The sequence below is a fragment of the Sardina pilchardus genome, chromosome 19 (assembly GCF_963854185.1).
Source record: "Sardina pilchardus chromosome 19, fSarPil1.1, whole genome shotgun sequence".
Classification (NCBI taxonomy): Eukaryota; Metazoa; Chordata; class Actinopteri; order Clupeiformes; family Clupeidae; genus Sardina; species Sardina pilchardus.
The window spans coordinates 28,980,110-28,995,405 of NC_085012.1; the positions used below are offsets into that span (position 1 = coordinate 28,980,110).

The 15,296-nt window shown below is 48.0% G+C and overlaps 1 protein-coding gene across 3 annotated transcripts in view; it reads left to right on the forward strand.

The window, feature by feature from the left end:
* LOC134065688 (dnaJ homolog subfamily C member 13) overlaps nt 1–15,296 on the forward strand; it is a 49,451-nt gene that overhangs the window by 22,757 nt on the left and 11,398 nt on the right. For 2 of the 3 annotated variants that reach the window (XM_062520680.1, XM_062520682.1), the window contains exons 8-38: nt 410–505; nt 945–1,036; nt 1,287–1,453; nt 1,718–1,797; nt 2,082–2,251; nt 3,466–3,565; nt 3,700–3,807; nt 4,107–4,262; nt 4,530–4,586; nt 5,026–5,147; nt 5,579–5,654; nt 5,745–5,840; nt 5,970–6,110; nt 8,443–8,460; nt 8,935–9,017; nt 9,253–9,406; nt 9,794–9,897; nt 10,621–10,780; nt 10,913–10,975; nt 11,109–11,210; nt 11,364–11,468; nt 11,635–11,837; nt 12,067–12,151; nt 12,450–12,604; nt 13,022–13,067; nt 13,164–13,318; nt 13,424–13,625; nt 13,880–13,995; nt 14,124–14,202; nt 14,449–14,584; nt 14,972–15,156. In XM_062520680.1, coding sequence (XP_062376664.1) covers nt 410–505; nt 945–1,036; nt 1,287–1,453; nt 1,718–1,797; nt 2,082–2,251; nt 3,466–3,565; nt 3,700–3,807; nt 4,107–4,262; nt 4,530–4,586; nt 5,026–5,147; nt 5,579–5,654; nt 5,745–5,840; nt 5,970–6,110; nt 8,443–8,460; nt 8,935–9,017; nt 9,253–9,406; nt 9,794–9,897; nt 10,621–10,780; nt 10,913–10,975; nt 11,109–11,210; nt 11,364–11,468; nt 11,635–11,837; nt 12,067–12,151; nt 12,450–12,604; nt 13,022–13,067; nt 13,164–13,318; nt 13,424–13,625; nt 13,880–13,995; nt 14,124–14,202; nt 14,449–14,584; nt 14,972–15,156 — 3,612 coding nt within the window. The remainder of the gene's footprint in view (nt 1–409; nt 506–944; nt 1,037–1,286; nt 1,454–1,717; nt 1,798–2,081; nt 2,252–3,465; nt 3,566–3,699; nt 3,808–4,106; nt 4,263–4,529; nt 4,587–5,025; nt 5,148–5,578; nt 5,655–5,744; nt 5,841–5,969; nt 6,111–8,442; nt 8,461–8,934; nt 9,018–9,252; nt 9,407–9,793; nt 9,898–10,620; nt 10,781–10,912; nt 10,976–11,108; nt 11,211–11,363; nt 11,469–11,634; nt 11,838–12,066; nt 12,152–12,449; nt 12,605–13,021; nt 13,068–13,163; nt 13,319–13,423; nt 13,626–13,879; nt 13,996–14,123; nt 14,203–14,448; nt 14,585–14,971; nt 15,157–15,296) is intronic. The other variant, XM_062520681.1, reaches the window with a different exon arrangement.

Here is a 15,296-nt window from a genome sequence, read left to right on the forward strand (position 1 = left end):
CTGGCTTTACTCTGTTTCTTCTCCTCCCATCACCAGTGTCAACCTTTTGGTCAGATAGTTACTGGCATTGTTCAGTACTTAGGTGATAGTATGTTCTAGAAAAGGTCTGTCCCTCCATTCTCCTCTCACCGTTTGTTCTTCATACATGTCTGCACTTCCTGTTTTTCTGCAGTCTTCTCCTGTTACCCTCTCGTTGTGTCTCTTTCTTTTACTTTCCCCTCTCTCTCTCTCCCCCTCTCTCCCTCTCTCCCTCTCTCCCTCCCTCTATCTACTGTATCTACTTTCCTCTGTCTCTGACCTCTGCTGTCAAGTCTGTGATTCCTGTCCTGGTTTGCTGGTTTTGGGCAGTGTTTTGTCTGTGCCTGTTTTCATTAGCGCTGATGGCCTCTGCTCTGTTTGTCCCTCCTAGGACCCCATAAGGAGGATCCTGGCCCTCACAGAGACATGCCTTGTTGAAAGAGACCCCGCCTCTTACAACATTGTCACCATTAAGCCCTTTGAAGAGGTGTGTTGGATGACTACTGAATGACCTTCTGTAACTTTAGTGACCGAGCCCACAATTTGTTCATACACTAATTCTAATATACATTGGGTAACACTTTACTTCTACACAACTACATATCTACACAAGAGTGACATGACACTGTCATGACACATTAACTCTAACCCTAACAAAATGACAAAATAACGAATGACACTTAATGACAGTGTTATGTCACTCGTATTAAGTAAAATGTAACTCCACATTCTTACCTTAAACCTTGCTAGTCATAGACGCTAATGCTATGGTAAATATGCCCTCCTGATCATCTTTGAAATGTGGAATAAAAGTCGTGCTCTTGAAGGATACAATAGTACTGCTAAGGCCATAATGAACTCCATGACGTGTTAACGTGATGTGTGTATGGGCTGTTCTCACTGCTGGCCTTGTGATGCGTGCGCAGGTGTTTGCGCTGATCTGTGACCAGGACAACCCTCAGGTGTTTACCGTGGAGTTCATCAGGGGACAGATCCGCAAATACAGCTCCACAGAAAGGTATGGACACACACACACACACACACACACACACACACACACACATACACACACACACACACATATACTCCTGTATTTGTCTTTGCACATCCAAATGAACCATCAACCAATTTCTCAATCTCCTGTCAGGTGTATTTATTCCATTTTTCATTCTCTCCCTTCTCCTCCTCTCTCCTCTCTTCCTGTCCATCCCTCTCTCCTCTCTCCTCTCTTCCTGTCCATCCCTCTCTCCGCTCTGTGTCCCCTGCAGAGACTCTCTACTGGCCAGCCTGCTGGACGGCGTGCGTGCGTCGGGGAACCGTGACGTGTGTGTGAAGATGGCGCCCACCCAGCGAGGCCAGCGCTGGGGCCTGCTCAGCATGCCCGTGGACGAGGAGGTGGAGAGCCTGCACCTCAAGTTTCTGGCCGCCCCACCCAGTGAGTGACCAGCCACCCCACCCCCCCCCACGTGTAAAGCTGTGTGTATGTGTGAGTGTTTGAGAGCCAGAGAGAGCTGATGTGGGGCCTTGGCTCCAGTCACGTGTTGCATGTGAGGAGACAAGTGCGCATAGAGAGAGAGAGAGAGAGAGAGAGCATGCAGTCAGACTGAATAAGTGAGTGAGTAACGGGCATAAGCATGACTCAGCATGAGTGAAGGCATGGTGTGGCCCCAACTGATCTAACGTGCTGTGTCATCCTCAGATGGCAACTTTAGCGACGCCGTGTTCAGATTCAACGCCAACATCTCCTACAGTGGGGTGCTTCACGCGGTCACTCAAGATGTAAGTGTGTGTGTGTGTGTGTGTGTGTGTGTGTTTGGGTGGGTAAGTTCAGGATATTGAGAATATGTATGTATGCTGAAGCAATGTTTTGATTGGTCCTGGTTCTCTGCTGATGGTATACAGTAGTACTGCAGCTGTAGGTCTTAAACCGAATTCTAATGTTTTCTGTGATCAATAATAATGAATTAGTCCTAAATAAATGCTCCTCTCCTCTCCTCTCCTCTCCTCTCCTCTCTCCTTCTCTCTTCCTCTCCTCTCCTCCTCTCCTCTCCTCTCCTCTGCAGGGCCTGTTCTCTGAGAACAAGGAGAAGCTCATCAACAATGCCATCCTGGCGCTGCTGTCCCAGGAGGCGGAGATGACGGGGCCCAACGCTGACCTGGAGAGTCAGTTCCAGGCCCTGCGGCGCCTGGTGGCCTCCAAAGCCGGCTTCCAGGCCTTCACCCAGCTGCCCCGGTAATGCCCCCTCCCTCATGCCCCCAGTACTCCTGTCCTCCCCCTGGTATGCACTTCCATGCCATGGCCTCTCTCTAGTCTCCACAACTTGTTTATTCTCTTCTCTTCTCTTCTCAACCTCTCTTTTGTTGTTTCTGGTTTTTTTTGTTTCACTGTTTGTTTTTGTTTGTAATTTTTTTTTCTTTTTGTGTTCTTTTACTTTTTATCTCCTGTTCGTTTCTTTTCACTTTTTCCTTGACATACATTCTGCCTTCCCCCTCCTATATATGTGTGTGTGTGTGTGTGTGTGTGTGTGTGTGTGTGTGTGTGTGTGTGTGTTTGTGTGTGCGCTGCTGCTACTGCTGCTGTGTCTTGGCTTCTCTGTAACGGACTACTCTGTCATTTCAAGGTCTGGTCAGATGGCTGGGCCGGAGCTTCGAACGTAAATATGAGCCCATGCATCTCAGTGTACCTGTCCGTCTGTCTGTCTGTTTGTCTCTCTCTCTCTCTCTCTCTCTTTTCAATCTTTCCCTTGAGTCTTCTCTGTCTATTTATCTCCATTGCACCAATCCGACAATCATTTGTCAGTCTGTAATTATCTCCATCACTAAATTAGGAACCATCTGTGTCTCTCTCGCTCTATCTCTCTCCTGTTTCCTCTCCTGGTTTCCTATTTATCTCTCAATCTTTTCTCCGTTAATATCCACTGCACTTGCACATTTGGAGACATCTCATCAATCTCTGTCCGTGACCGTCTCCTTGCTCTTTCCTTGCACTTTTTTCTCCACTCCACTCCACTCACTCTATCCCTCCGTATCTCTCTCTCCTCCTCCTCTTCCTCGTATCTCTTCATCCCTCATGTCCTCGGGCACACTGAGATGCATGAAGAGCGATTCCCAGTCCCAACTAGAGAGTGAACATCTCTCTCCTGTCAAGACCTCAGTCCCCTCATTTCACTTGATATTTGTACATAGGCAGCAGAGACCATACTGTGTGTGTGACTGTGTGTGTGTGACTGTGTGTGTGTGTGTGTGTCAGTGAGCATACATATGTGAAAGGAAGCAGAGTTGTGCTTCCTTTTTGTGTGCTTAGTGGACTTAATTAGTGTTTGCTGTGTGTCTGTCTTTTTTGCGTGTGTTACACGTGTTTAATGTGTAATTACACATTTGATATTCCATTCGCGTGATCTATGTTGTATCATGTCATTATTCTCTGTGTTTGTGTGTGTCTGACAGATTTCGTGAAAAGCTTGGCGTGAAGACCGTCAAGGCCTTAAAAAGAAACAACAACGGTGTGACCCACGCTGCCATTGACATGCTGTGTGCACTTATGTGTGTAAGTAAAGCCTAAAGATTCAGCCCAACACACACACACACACACACACACACACACATCTCCCAATCATCCTAGCAACCAACCCCCATCTCCACCACACACTCTGACATGAGGGGTGTCTGATGCTCTTGCAGCCCATGCACGATGACTACGACCTCCGACAAGAGCAACTGAACAAAGCCTCCCTGCTCTCCTCCAAGAAGTTTCTGGAAAACCTGCTGGAGAAGTTCATCAGCAATGTGGTGAGTGGGCTGGCAGTGGGCAAATAAGTCTTGAGAAAGACTCCATTGTAGTTTGCACTGTAGCTGTTGAATGCATATGTTGGCTGTGTGTTAGTACTAGTTAATTTTCATCCCCTGGAGGTTTGTTTTTAGTTTTTGAACTTGTTAAACCAGAACCTATTAAACAACTTGTTGCACACTTATTGTTGCTGTCTGTCCATTATTCTCTCTCTCTGTCTCACTCACTCTCTTGCTCTCTCTCTCTCTCTCTTGCTCTCTCTCTCTCTCTCTCGCTTGCTCTCTCTCTCTCTCTCTCTCAGGATCAAGGTACAGGTGCTCTGGTCATTAGTTCGCTGCTGGACTTCCTGACCTTTGCCCTGTGTGCGCCGTACAGCGAGACCACCGAGGGCCAGCAGTTTGACATGCTGCTGGAGATGGCGGCCTCCAACGGACGCACCCTCTTCAAACTCTTCCAGGTGTGTGTGTGTGTCTGTGTGTGTGTGTGTGTGTGTGTGTGTGTGTGTGTATGTGTTTGTTTGCTAGGGGAGGGGAGGTTATAGGAGTGTGTGTGTGTGTGTGTGTGTGTGTGTGCGCGCGCTTGCTCATATTTGGTCACCTGTTGACCAGGTGGTGACACCTGAGGGACTGTTCTGAATGGGCGCTGGTTCGGCGGTGCGCTTCCAGAATGTTCTCTGTGGTCAGGTGATGAGAGCACGCTGTGACATGTGTTTGTTTTGCTGCAGCACCCCTCCATGGCCATTGTGAAGGGAGCAGGCCTGGTCATGAAGGCCATCATCGAGGTGAGGAGTCCACATTACACTTCCACGCACGAAACAAGACGGGCTGATTTTATTTGATCAGGCCTGCATGGGGGATTTGGGTAAATATGGTAGCTCAGTCCAGGACATATAGCCTTCTTTTTTGATTAAAAGGTGAACCAAATATTAGGCTAAATCAACTCAAAACAGAACATCTGTTTGAAGGAGCGCCACAGCCTGTAGGGAATTGTATATACCTTGTAGTGTTTTGCATTGGAATACTCCCAGAGTAGAGTTCCAGGTAGCTAAGTACACAATAGAAAAACTACTGGTACATCCCCACTGTGATTCAGCTGAAAATAGCAATTCCCAGTATTTCAGTTTGGCTCCTTGTGGGAGAGTACTTGAAATACTCTAGAATCTTCTATGTGGCTAAATGAGTGGGTAAAAAGAAGTGTATGTGTGTGTGTGTGTGACGCAGGAAGGGGATAAGGAAATTGCCACTAAGATGCAGGAGCTGGCCCTGAGTGAGGGAGCCCTGCCCCGCCACCTGCACACAGCCATGTTCACCATCAGTGCAGACCAGAGGATGCTCACCAACAGGTACACACACACACACACACACACACACACACACACACACACACACACGCTGAGACCAGAGGATGCTCACCAACAGGTACACACACACACACACACACACACACACACACACAGAGCCATGTTGACCATCAGCTCAGACCAGAGGATGCTCACCAACAGACTGCACAGATGGGTGAACCCAGAGAGACTTCACTGGTACAGAGTTAAACTGTTTGTTGAACAAATTGTTTTATTAACTGACAACATTCATTGTAAAGTTTGAGGGCACTAATTCATTTGGAAAGACTCGAAGAGTTCAATACAAATGCATGAACTGAAATGACATGAGTTAGTACCAGAGTTTAAGAACACTGCTATTTGAGTTCTGCACACACATGTGCAGTGCCGTTCTCACACACTCCATTACTCATCGGCATCTTGCTGTGCTGCAGGCAGTTGAGTCGTCACCTGGTTGGCCTGTGGACAGCTGAAAACCCCACGGCCTTGAACCTCCTGAAGCGGATCCTGGTAAGGCTCCAGAAAACATTCCCAAATCAATGTGTAAGCCGCTGCTCATAGTTGGGATATTCCGGTAATCCCTCCCTCTCTGGCGTTTAGCCCACAGGTTTACTGGCCTACCTGGACAGCACTGACCCCGTCCCGGAGAAGGACGTCGATCGCATGCACATCCGGGACAACGTCAAAATCGCCACGGTAACCATGTCATTTGGATCGCATGAACACGTGAACTGGGTCTTCCATATAATCGGCTAAACCTTGGTCTTTGTCTGTGCTCGTCTGTGCCAACCTGTGCTCTTATGGGTGCCCGTTTGTCATCCACAGGATCAGTACGGGCGCAACAAGGTGCCCGAGTGGCAGCGGTTAGCTGGCAAAGCCGCCAAAGAGGTGGAGAAGTTTGCCAAGGAGAAGACCGACATCGTGCTCATGCACTGGCGAGACAAGATGGGCATCGCTCAGAAAGAGGTAAGCACCCCCCTCCCACACCTCCGTCTCATCACCTCTCTTCATCCCTTGCTCTGTTGCCTGGCAGCCACAGCAGCAGCAGCAGCAGTCTGTCTGTGGGGCCGTGAGCATGTGGCATCAGCCTCTCCCTCCGGTGGCTGTGCTCTTGCCCCCTCTGCTGGTTGACGAGGCTACTGCACTGCCCTTGACGCTGATCTGGCCAGAGCTTAACTGCTTTGGGGTGATTCACTTGGACGTGTTATTCTTCCACATGCAGCTTCTCCACTCTCCCTCTGGGTTGCCTTTCATTCAGGAGATGGGGTGTGTGTGTGTGTGTGTGTGTGTGTGCTTATTAACAAGGTCCCATGCAGCATGTGTGCATGCGTAGCCAGGGTTGTGTGTGTGCCACTGAGGGCCTTCCTGAAGGCTGGCGCTTGCTTGTCTTGGAGGCCCCCCCCCCCCCCGTCTAAAGCCTCCTGATGCCCTGCTGTTGGGTGGGGGGGGTCTGGCCCTGACCTGCCTAAATCCTCTTTTCTTCTCTCTTGAGTCTTGAGCTGAACATGTCTGCGCTGGGTCCTGGATTTCCTGAAGAGTCCAGCGAGTTCTTATCACATCCATAATGCTGATGAAATGCCTTGGTATTTGTATGATGTGAATGATAACATTCATTTTTTTGTGCATGATAACATGACATTTGAGCATTTGCTATTTTTGACTGAATAGTGGAGATGAGAATAATGCACAAAAAAATGAATGTTATTGTTCACATCATACAATACCATCACATGTTATTGGTGTTATGGACGTGGCAAAACAAAACATTTTCCGTGGCATTGCCCTTATGCATTCATGTGTTGAGCAGATGAATAGCCCAGACACATGTCAGATGGACACGACTCCCACGGAGTCACCGTTGTCAGACGTGCTGCTCATAGATGCCCTGATGAGGACCTGTTGTCTGAGTGCTGTGTGAGGGGTGTGTACAGCAACATGGAGGGATCACAAGGCACTATTGCAAGCAGATTGATTCTGCATGGCAGTCTGCACTCTGTAGAAAATAATGCATTTGTAACGTTATCAAAGTGATACCTGATTGAAAGGTAATCAGGCCGTGCATTAACTTTTTTTGCTCATAGCACTGCACGGGTGCTTCAGATGTTGATGGTTTTGTAGCACAATCCACAACATCTCTAGCATTGGTATGTATTTACAAACACCTCATCTGTAGGCTACACGCTAGCAAACATTTTAGCTATGGTATCATTATTGCTGAACTGGTAAAACATTCCTTGCACAGACTGATTATTTTTGTAGCATGTGCGACGTAGCTCTGAAGCACTCTGTGTCTATGTCTGTGTGTGTGTGTGTGTGTGTGTGTGTGTGTGTGTGTGTGTGTGTGTGTGTGTGTGTGTGTGTGTGTGTGTGTGTGTGAGCGAGCATGCCTTTCCCATGCTCCCAGACGTGTGTGTGTGTGTGTGTGTACACGTACTCACCACCAGACGTCTGCCACAGACCCCCGCTCTGTTACTTGGTGGGGATTAAAGCTAATCTGGCGTGCGCTCGGTTAAGCACATTAATACACTGTCAAGGCAACGGGGAATAAAACGTAATATTGTTACATGGTTTACCATGTCATAACCGACAGTGTGCTTGGATTTCAATTCACTACTAAGCACTTTTAAAGCAATAGCAACATTGTGAAGTGAACTTAGTCAGGGGGAACATATTAGGAATGGGATCACACATGAAAATGAGCCCTGATGGATGCTTGTCTTGTCTCGTGTGCTGGGACAGAGGTCACATTCAGTGTCACACTTTGAAGATTTGGTGTATGGGGGAAGGGTGTGTGTGTGTGTGTGTGTGTGTGTGTGTGTATGTGTGTTGGAGGGGCCCTGAAAACTCGTTGCATCTTATCTCTAATGATCAACTGGTACTCGTGATTCTCTTTCTGCCTTTCCCACACTGTCATACTCACCACAGATTCATGCCAATTCACGCTATTTCACGCTAATGCAACCAGCCACACAAAACACCCTGTTGTTCTCGCAATCACTTCAACATTGAGACATTTTGCCGTAATTGCCTTAATGAAGGAATGGATATGAAATGTGATTGTGTTTCAACAAGCTGTGACATTTGAAATTGAGTGCCGTAATCCATCTCTGACCTGTTTTGTGTTTTTGAGCGAGTGTGTGACCCACTCCTCCTGACTCTCCACACTACCCTGTTCAAGATCAGCATGACTGTCTGACCACAGAAGCAATAACCTGTCTGTGTTGTCTTTACCCCCGCCCTCCTCTCCCACCTCCTACCCCTTTCTCCCATTTGTTCTTTCTGCTGTCAATCAATGCAGCAGGACAGGAATAACCTGGTGAGTAATATGAGAGAAAGTGTCAATCTGACCGGTCGAGATCCCATCACATGCCTGTCCCCCCCTCTAAACATCACACTTGTGTAGATGTCATGTAACACACAGGGCTTGGGGTTCCATATTAGTGTGTGTGTGTGTGTGTGTTTTGTATGTTGTGTGTTGTCTGTTTGCCATTGGCTTGACCATCAATCAAAAACCTCAGCAGTCTTTTTCATTAAGTATGTCATACTCAATATAAATGTAGTAGTTGTTGTTTGATTGTGATTGCATTAATTTGGCCATCGTGTTTGAGAACTTTTTGTATTGGTGTTTGTGGTGTTTTTTTGTGTGTGTGCGCCGTGTGTGTTCATTTGAAAGGTTCCGTCACTCACAGTAACTTTATAGCGGAATATGGGTTTTGGCCTCACTGGACCAGGTGGGAATGTGAGCCTCCCAAGGCCTTTGACTGATGTGCATGTTTGACCTCTCACACAGAACCCCAACCAAAAACCAGTCATCCTCAGGAAGAGACGGCAGAGGATCAAGATCGAGGCCAACTGGGAGCTCTTCTACTACAGGTGTGCTCTAGTGAAAAGACTGGAATATTTACGAAAACATAAACAAAATCATCTTTTTAGCACTCACTCTTTAATCCAACTGTCTGTGTCCTGTGTCCCTTTTCATTCCCCTCTCCCTCTGTCACATCTGCCATGTCACTCCTCCCTCCCTCCCTCCCTCCGTCACATCCACCATGTCACTCCTCCCTCCCTCCCTCCCTCCCTCCCTCTCTCCCTCCCTCCCTCCCTCCTCCAGGTTTCAGAATGACCACGCGCGCTCCAACCTCATCTGGAACCTGAAGACGCGCGAGGAGCTGCGGGACGCCCTGGAGGGCGAGATGCGCTCCTTCGGCGTGGACCGCGAGCTGGGCAACGCCAGCATCATCTCCTGGAACCATCAGGAGTTCGAGGTCGGTCTGACCGGCGGGTCCGTTCGAGGTCGTCGTGCCCTGCCATCTTAGTCAGGCTCCCTGGGCTAGCTGATGCGTAATGGAAGCTTAGGCCTTAAGGAGATCTAATGTATTAATGTGGATCTGCTTTTATCTGATGGCCTTAAAGGAGATCTATAATGATGAGATGACTGAGCTATTATGTTATATTAAGCCAGGGCACTAACAGAGCTGTCATCGTTAAAATGAACTGACTGTCAGGTGGACCAAAAAAAACACTCCTGCAGCACACTATCAATCTTAAAAGCTTTTTTTGGTGTGTGTGATTATGTGTGTATGTGATTATGATTGTGTGTGTGTTTATGTGTGTATGCGATTATGATTGTGTGTGTGTTTGTGTGTTATCAGGTGAAGTACGAGTGCCTTTCAGACGAGATAAAGATTGGTGATTATTACCTGCGGCTGCTTCTGGAGGAAGATGAGAACGAGGAGTCTGGGGCCATCAAGAGATCGTAAGAACTAACGCTGGTCTTCAGCTCACCCATCACCCATTGCCTCAAAAGTTACAACTGGCTCAGTGGTCAATTTGATATTTGGTTAGGTGATCAATTTGATATTTGGTTAGGTGATCAATTCGATATTTGGTTAGGTGATCAATTTGATATTTGGTTAGGTGATCAATTTGATATTTGGTTAGATGGTTCGCTTGTAATCACTGAATGACAACATTTCTTGGTCTCTCATCACTGGTCTCTTGCGATCTGAATGGGCCTTTAATCTTGATCAAAGGAAGCCACACACACAGGTCTATTCAGTGTTAAGAGACAATGTGTGTTCCAGAACATCAGTGAGTTCTCTTCAAAGCTGGTTATTTGAAAGATGGCAAGCCTGGTTAAATACACGTCACACGGTCATTTATAGCTTCACACCCTTCCAACGCTTCCAGAGAGCTCGGCATATTGAGTCAGAGTATCTCCTCGAGACTATATTAAGAACTACATGCATAACTTATTATAGTTTAATTAGAAGATAACAAATCGCCACGAGAGAGTAAATTGGGCTGTGTCTTCGTCATCATGTATCAGTGTTAAGGTAATGCAGTGCTATCTCAACACGTAGCTCATTACATTCATTCCGTGGCATTGACTCCTCTGTGCTGATTGATGATGTCTTTTCTCTCCCTCTTTCTTGGTCAGTCTTTAAGCGCTCTCTGTTTCCCTTCTGCCCCTCCTCAGGTATGAGTTCTTTAACGAGCTCTACCACCGCTTCCTGCTCACACCCAAAGTGGCCATGAAGTGCCTGTGTCTGCAGGCTCTGACCATAGTTTACGGTAAATGCTGTGAGGAGATTGGACCGTTCACCGACACCAAATATATTGTGGGCATGCTGGACCGGGTGAGTAGCTCAAAGTGTAACTACGTCATCGGTATAGAAGAGAATAGCTTTATTCGTCATTGGAACAGATATTAACGAAGACTGCACCTCATAAGGCCACAACCTGAGCCAAGTGTTTCTGTGTCTCAACAGTGTACTGATAGACTGGAAAGAGACAGGCTGATCCTGTTCCTCAACAAACTCATACTGAACAAGGTTAGTGATGAACGTACACACTCCAGTGGGAGCATTAACAAGAGACACACACACACACACACACACACACACACACACACACACACACACACACTTACCTGCTGTGCTCATCTGTTATGTCCCTCTCTTGTAGAAAAATGTGAAGGAGGTGATGGACTCCAACGGGGTCAGGATCCTGGTGGACCTGCTGACCCTTGCACACCTACACACTAGCCGAGCCACTGTGCCCCTACAGGTGTGTGTGTGTGTGTGTGTGTGAGAGAGAGAGAGAGCGCGATCATACTACCTAGGATATTTGCTTGTTGTGAGGGGTAATAAAATAAGATGATGTGTAATTTGTGTTTCCATGTTTGTTTGTGTGTGTGTGTGTGTGTGTGTGTCCCATCAGACTAATGTTATTGAAGCTGCTCCTGACATGAAGAGAGAGAGTGAGAAGGAATGGTACTTTGGGAACGCTGACAAAGAAAGGAGAGGACCTTTCAGCTATGAAGAAGTAAGCCACACACACATTCTCACACACACACACACACACACACACACACACACACACACACACACACACACACACACACACACACACACACAAACGACTAGGTCATTCTTGTCTCACTAAACGTGCTGAATTCCCAACCTCCGTGCTCCTTGGCCTGCCCCATCAGATGCAGGAGTTCTGGACCAACGGCACGCTGACGGCCAAGACGCGCTGCTGGGCGCAGGGCATGGACGGCTGGCGCCCCCTACAGGCCATCCCGCAGCTCAAGTGGTGCCTGCTGGCCACGGGGCAGGCCGTCATGAACGAGACCGACCTGGCCACACTCATCCTCAACATGCTCATCACCATGTGCTCCTACTTCCCCAGCAGGTACAACACACACACACACACACACACACACAGGTTACTATTTATGTGGTTCTGCTACTACATCACCATGTGCTCCTACTTCCCTAGCAGGTCACACACACACACACACAGGTGTGGAGCTGTGAGGATGCTTGTGGGGACTTGTGTACACCGAGCCAGACAGTAGGTATATAACGGGATGAGCTGTGCTCTAACATTTGATGACTTCTCTCCCCCACCCCCCATGTAGAGACCAGGACAACTCCATCATCAGGCCGTTACCCAGAGTCAAGAGGCTGATCACAGACAACACCTGCCTGCCCCACATCGTACAGGTGAGCAGTGCACCACTCTCATACCCAGCAGGTCAATACAGGCATACTCCAGTTTACAATGGCAAGAATGCACAAGATGAATAATCCTACACGCCTTTATATTGTATATTATATATTTCATCTTCATACATATTACATGTTTACAGACCATTTCAAGGGGGCTCCATTATCAGTTCAAACATTGTTTTTGTTTTTCTTGTTGTTGAAAGGGTCTATATTTCATCTGGCCTCTAAGCAGTGTTAATCGATGCATATTGTTTTCTAACGTCTGATTCTCACGCTCGTGGTGTCCGTGCAGCTGCTGCTCACCTTTGACCCCATCCTGGTGGAGAAGGTGGCCAACCTGATGTACCTGGTGATGCAGGACAACCCCAACCTGCAGAGGCTGTACCTGACCGGCGTCTTCTTCTTCATCATGATGTACACGGGCTCCAACGTGCTGCCTGTGGCCAGGTCGGCCTGAACCCTTTAACACACTCCCAGAAATACACTCACGCTCGCGTGTGCTCATCTGGCACATGCATTCCAATGCTGTTGTGCCACCTAGTCATGGGGTCCATCAGGTCCCTTTCCACAGGTGTAGAAAATCAAGCACCTAGATTATGAATGCAGCCTGCATGGTGCTTGATTAACACACCTGTGGAAGGGACCTGATGAACCCCATGACTGTGGTGCACATTTCCTGCTCTAGCAGGTTGTGTGCAAGTACCCATACACTTTTCACCTGTACTTGTGTCTGCCACGCCATCAACACAGTGCATTCTCAAGCTCATTAGGCAGCCATAAGAAGACCTGATGCCATATGCTCCGCAGTACTATTCCCAAAGAGCCTTGTTTGATCATCTATATCTTCCTGTCCTCCTTCAACAGGTTTTTGAAGTACACTCATCTGAAGCAGGCCTTCAAGTCAGAGGAGGTGAGTCAGTGTCTCTCATCCGATCTGTCCCATAACACCCTCCGTTGACCTTGACCCTGACAGTGGTGTTTGACCTTTGACCCTTGACCCCTGCAGGCTAAAGGCCAGGACATAGTGCAGCGCAGTGTGTTGGGTCCAGTGCTGCCCGAGGCCATGGTGTGCTACCTGGAGAACTACGAGCCTGAACGCTTCTCTGAAATCTTCCTGGGAGAGTTTGACACCCCTGAGGCCATCTGGAGCAGCGAGATGAGGTGTGTGTGTGTGTTGAAGAATTAATGAGAAGAACATGTTTAATGTTCATTGTTCGCACCCGATTCTTAACTGTGTGCGTGTGCGTGTGTGGGTGCGCCCTCTAGGCGGATGATGATTGAGAAGATCGCTGCTCACCTGGCCGACTTCAGCCCTCGTCTCCAGAGCAACACGCGGGCGCTCTACCAGTACTGCCCCATCCCTGTGGTCAGCTACCCCCAGCTGGACTACGAGCTCTTCTGCAACATCTACTACCTCAGGCACCTCTGCGACTCCACGCGCTTCCCCAACTGGCCTATACGAGACCCTGTACGTCACGTGTGTGTGTGTGTGTGGCTGTATGAATGTGTGTGTGCGCATGTTAAGGGAGTGAGTTCAGTTTTGCTTTTGTGATTTACTGGGGCAGTTTTGACAAGATCTGAGTGACTGTGCATGCTCGAATGAGCAAATCTCTGCATGTGGGATATAATTGGAGATTCTGACTAGACTACAGATTTTCTCTTTATTATGCTAACTGTGTGTGTGTGTGTGTGTGTGTGTGTGTGTGTGTGTGTGTCCTACAGGTGAAGCTGCTTAAGGACACGTTGGAGGCCTGGAAGAAAGAGGTGGAGAAGAAGCCTCCCTCCATGTCTGTGGACGACGCCTACGAAGTGCTCAACCTCCCCAAAGGACAGGGCCAGTGAGTTCACACACACACACACACACACACATCCTCACACACCTGTCATTGTTCCCGTCACACCCTCTTGTGTAATCTTAATCCTGTGGTAAGCTCAGCAGAGTCAGCAGTGTTGTGTGTCCCCTCAGGCACGAGGAGAGTAAAGTGAGGAAGGCCTACTTCCGCCTGGCCCAGAAATACCATCCAGACAAGAACCCAGAGGGCAGGGTGAGTGTGCACAGCTGCAGATCCGTGTGTGTGCGTACGTGCGTGTGTGTGTGTGTGTGTGTGTGTGTGTGTGTGTGTGTGCGCGCACCATTGTGTTGTTGTATGAATTTGTTTGGTGTAGTTTAGCCTGTGGACCTGCTTTTAGAAAGATTAGATTAATATTAGTTTAAGAAATCTGTTTGTTATTTTGTGCGACATCATGTTTAAGGGAAACTAACTTTCCTCATGCACTGCTGCTGTTCTCAGGACATCTTTGAGAAAGTGAACAAGGCCTACGAGTTCCTCTGTTCCAAGTCGGCACGCATCGTTGATGGGCCTGACCCTGAGAACATCATACTCATCCTCAAAGCCCAAAGCATCCTCTTCAACAGACATCGCCAAGGTCTGACGCCACCCCTCTGCCTTCCCTTCTCCATAGGCAGTTTGGGATGCTCTAGGCTCCTGAGTCCTGACTATCTGTGGTGTTTTTTAAATGGAGGCATTTCATATTTGTGATTTAACTGTTGCTCATCACATCTCATGGGAAACACATTGGACATACAGTAGTTAGAGGTGGTTGTGGTTACATAGCTAGTAGTGATTGTAACTTGTTTGATTAATCTTTCACCTTTGGCTAAGCCCCGCCCCCCTTAATTATTGCAGTATTTGTGAATGCCTACAATAGTAATAGAGACTATTTAGTGAGTTAGTCAGTTTGTTAGCTTGATTTATTTATGTTAGTGAGTTATTTATTTACTCAGTGAATCTATTTGTGTGTGTGATCTATTAGAACTGGAGCCCTACAAGTATGCCGGCTACCCCATGCTGATCAAGACCATCACCATGGAGACGGGAGACCAGCAGCTGTTTTCGAAGACCTCGCCCCTGTTGCCGGCGGCAGCAGAGCTGGCCTTCCACACGGTCAACTGCTCCGCCCTCAACGCTGAGGAGCTGCGTCGGGAGAGCGGCATTGAGGTAGAGTCGTCAATAGTGACCGACAACATTGTTTACCTTCTGAATATTGCATCAACACACATGAGCACTTCAGTATTGAGCGCTGTTGGGAAATCCACTAACTGCCACTACCCATAATGCACCTGAATGCCTCTTTCTTG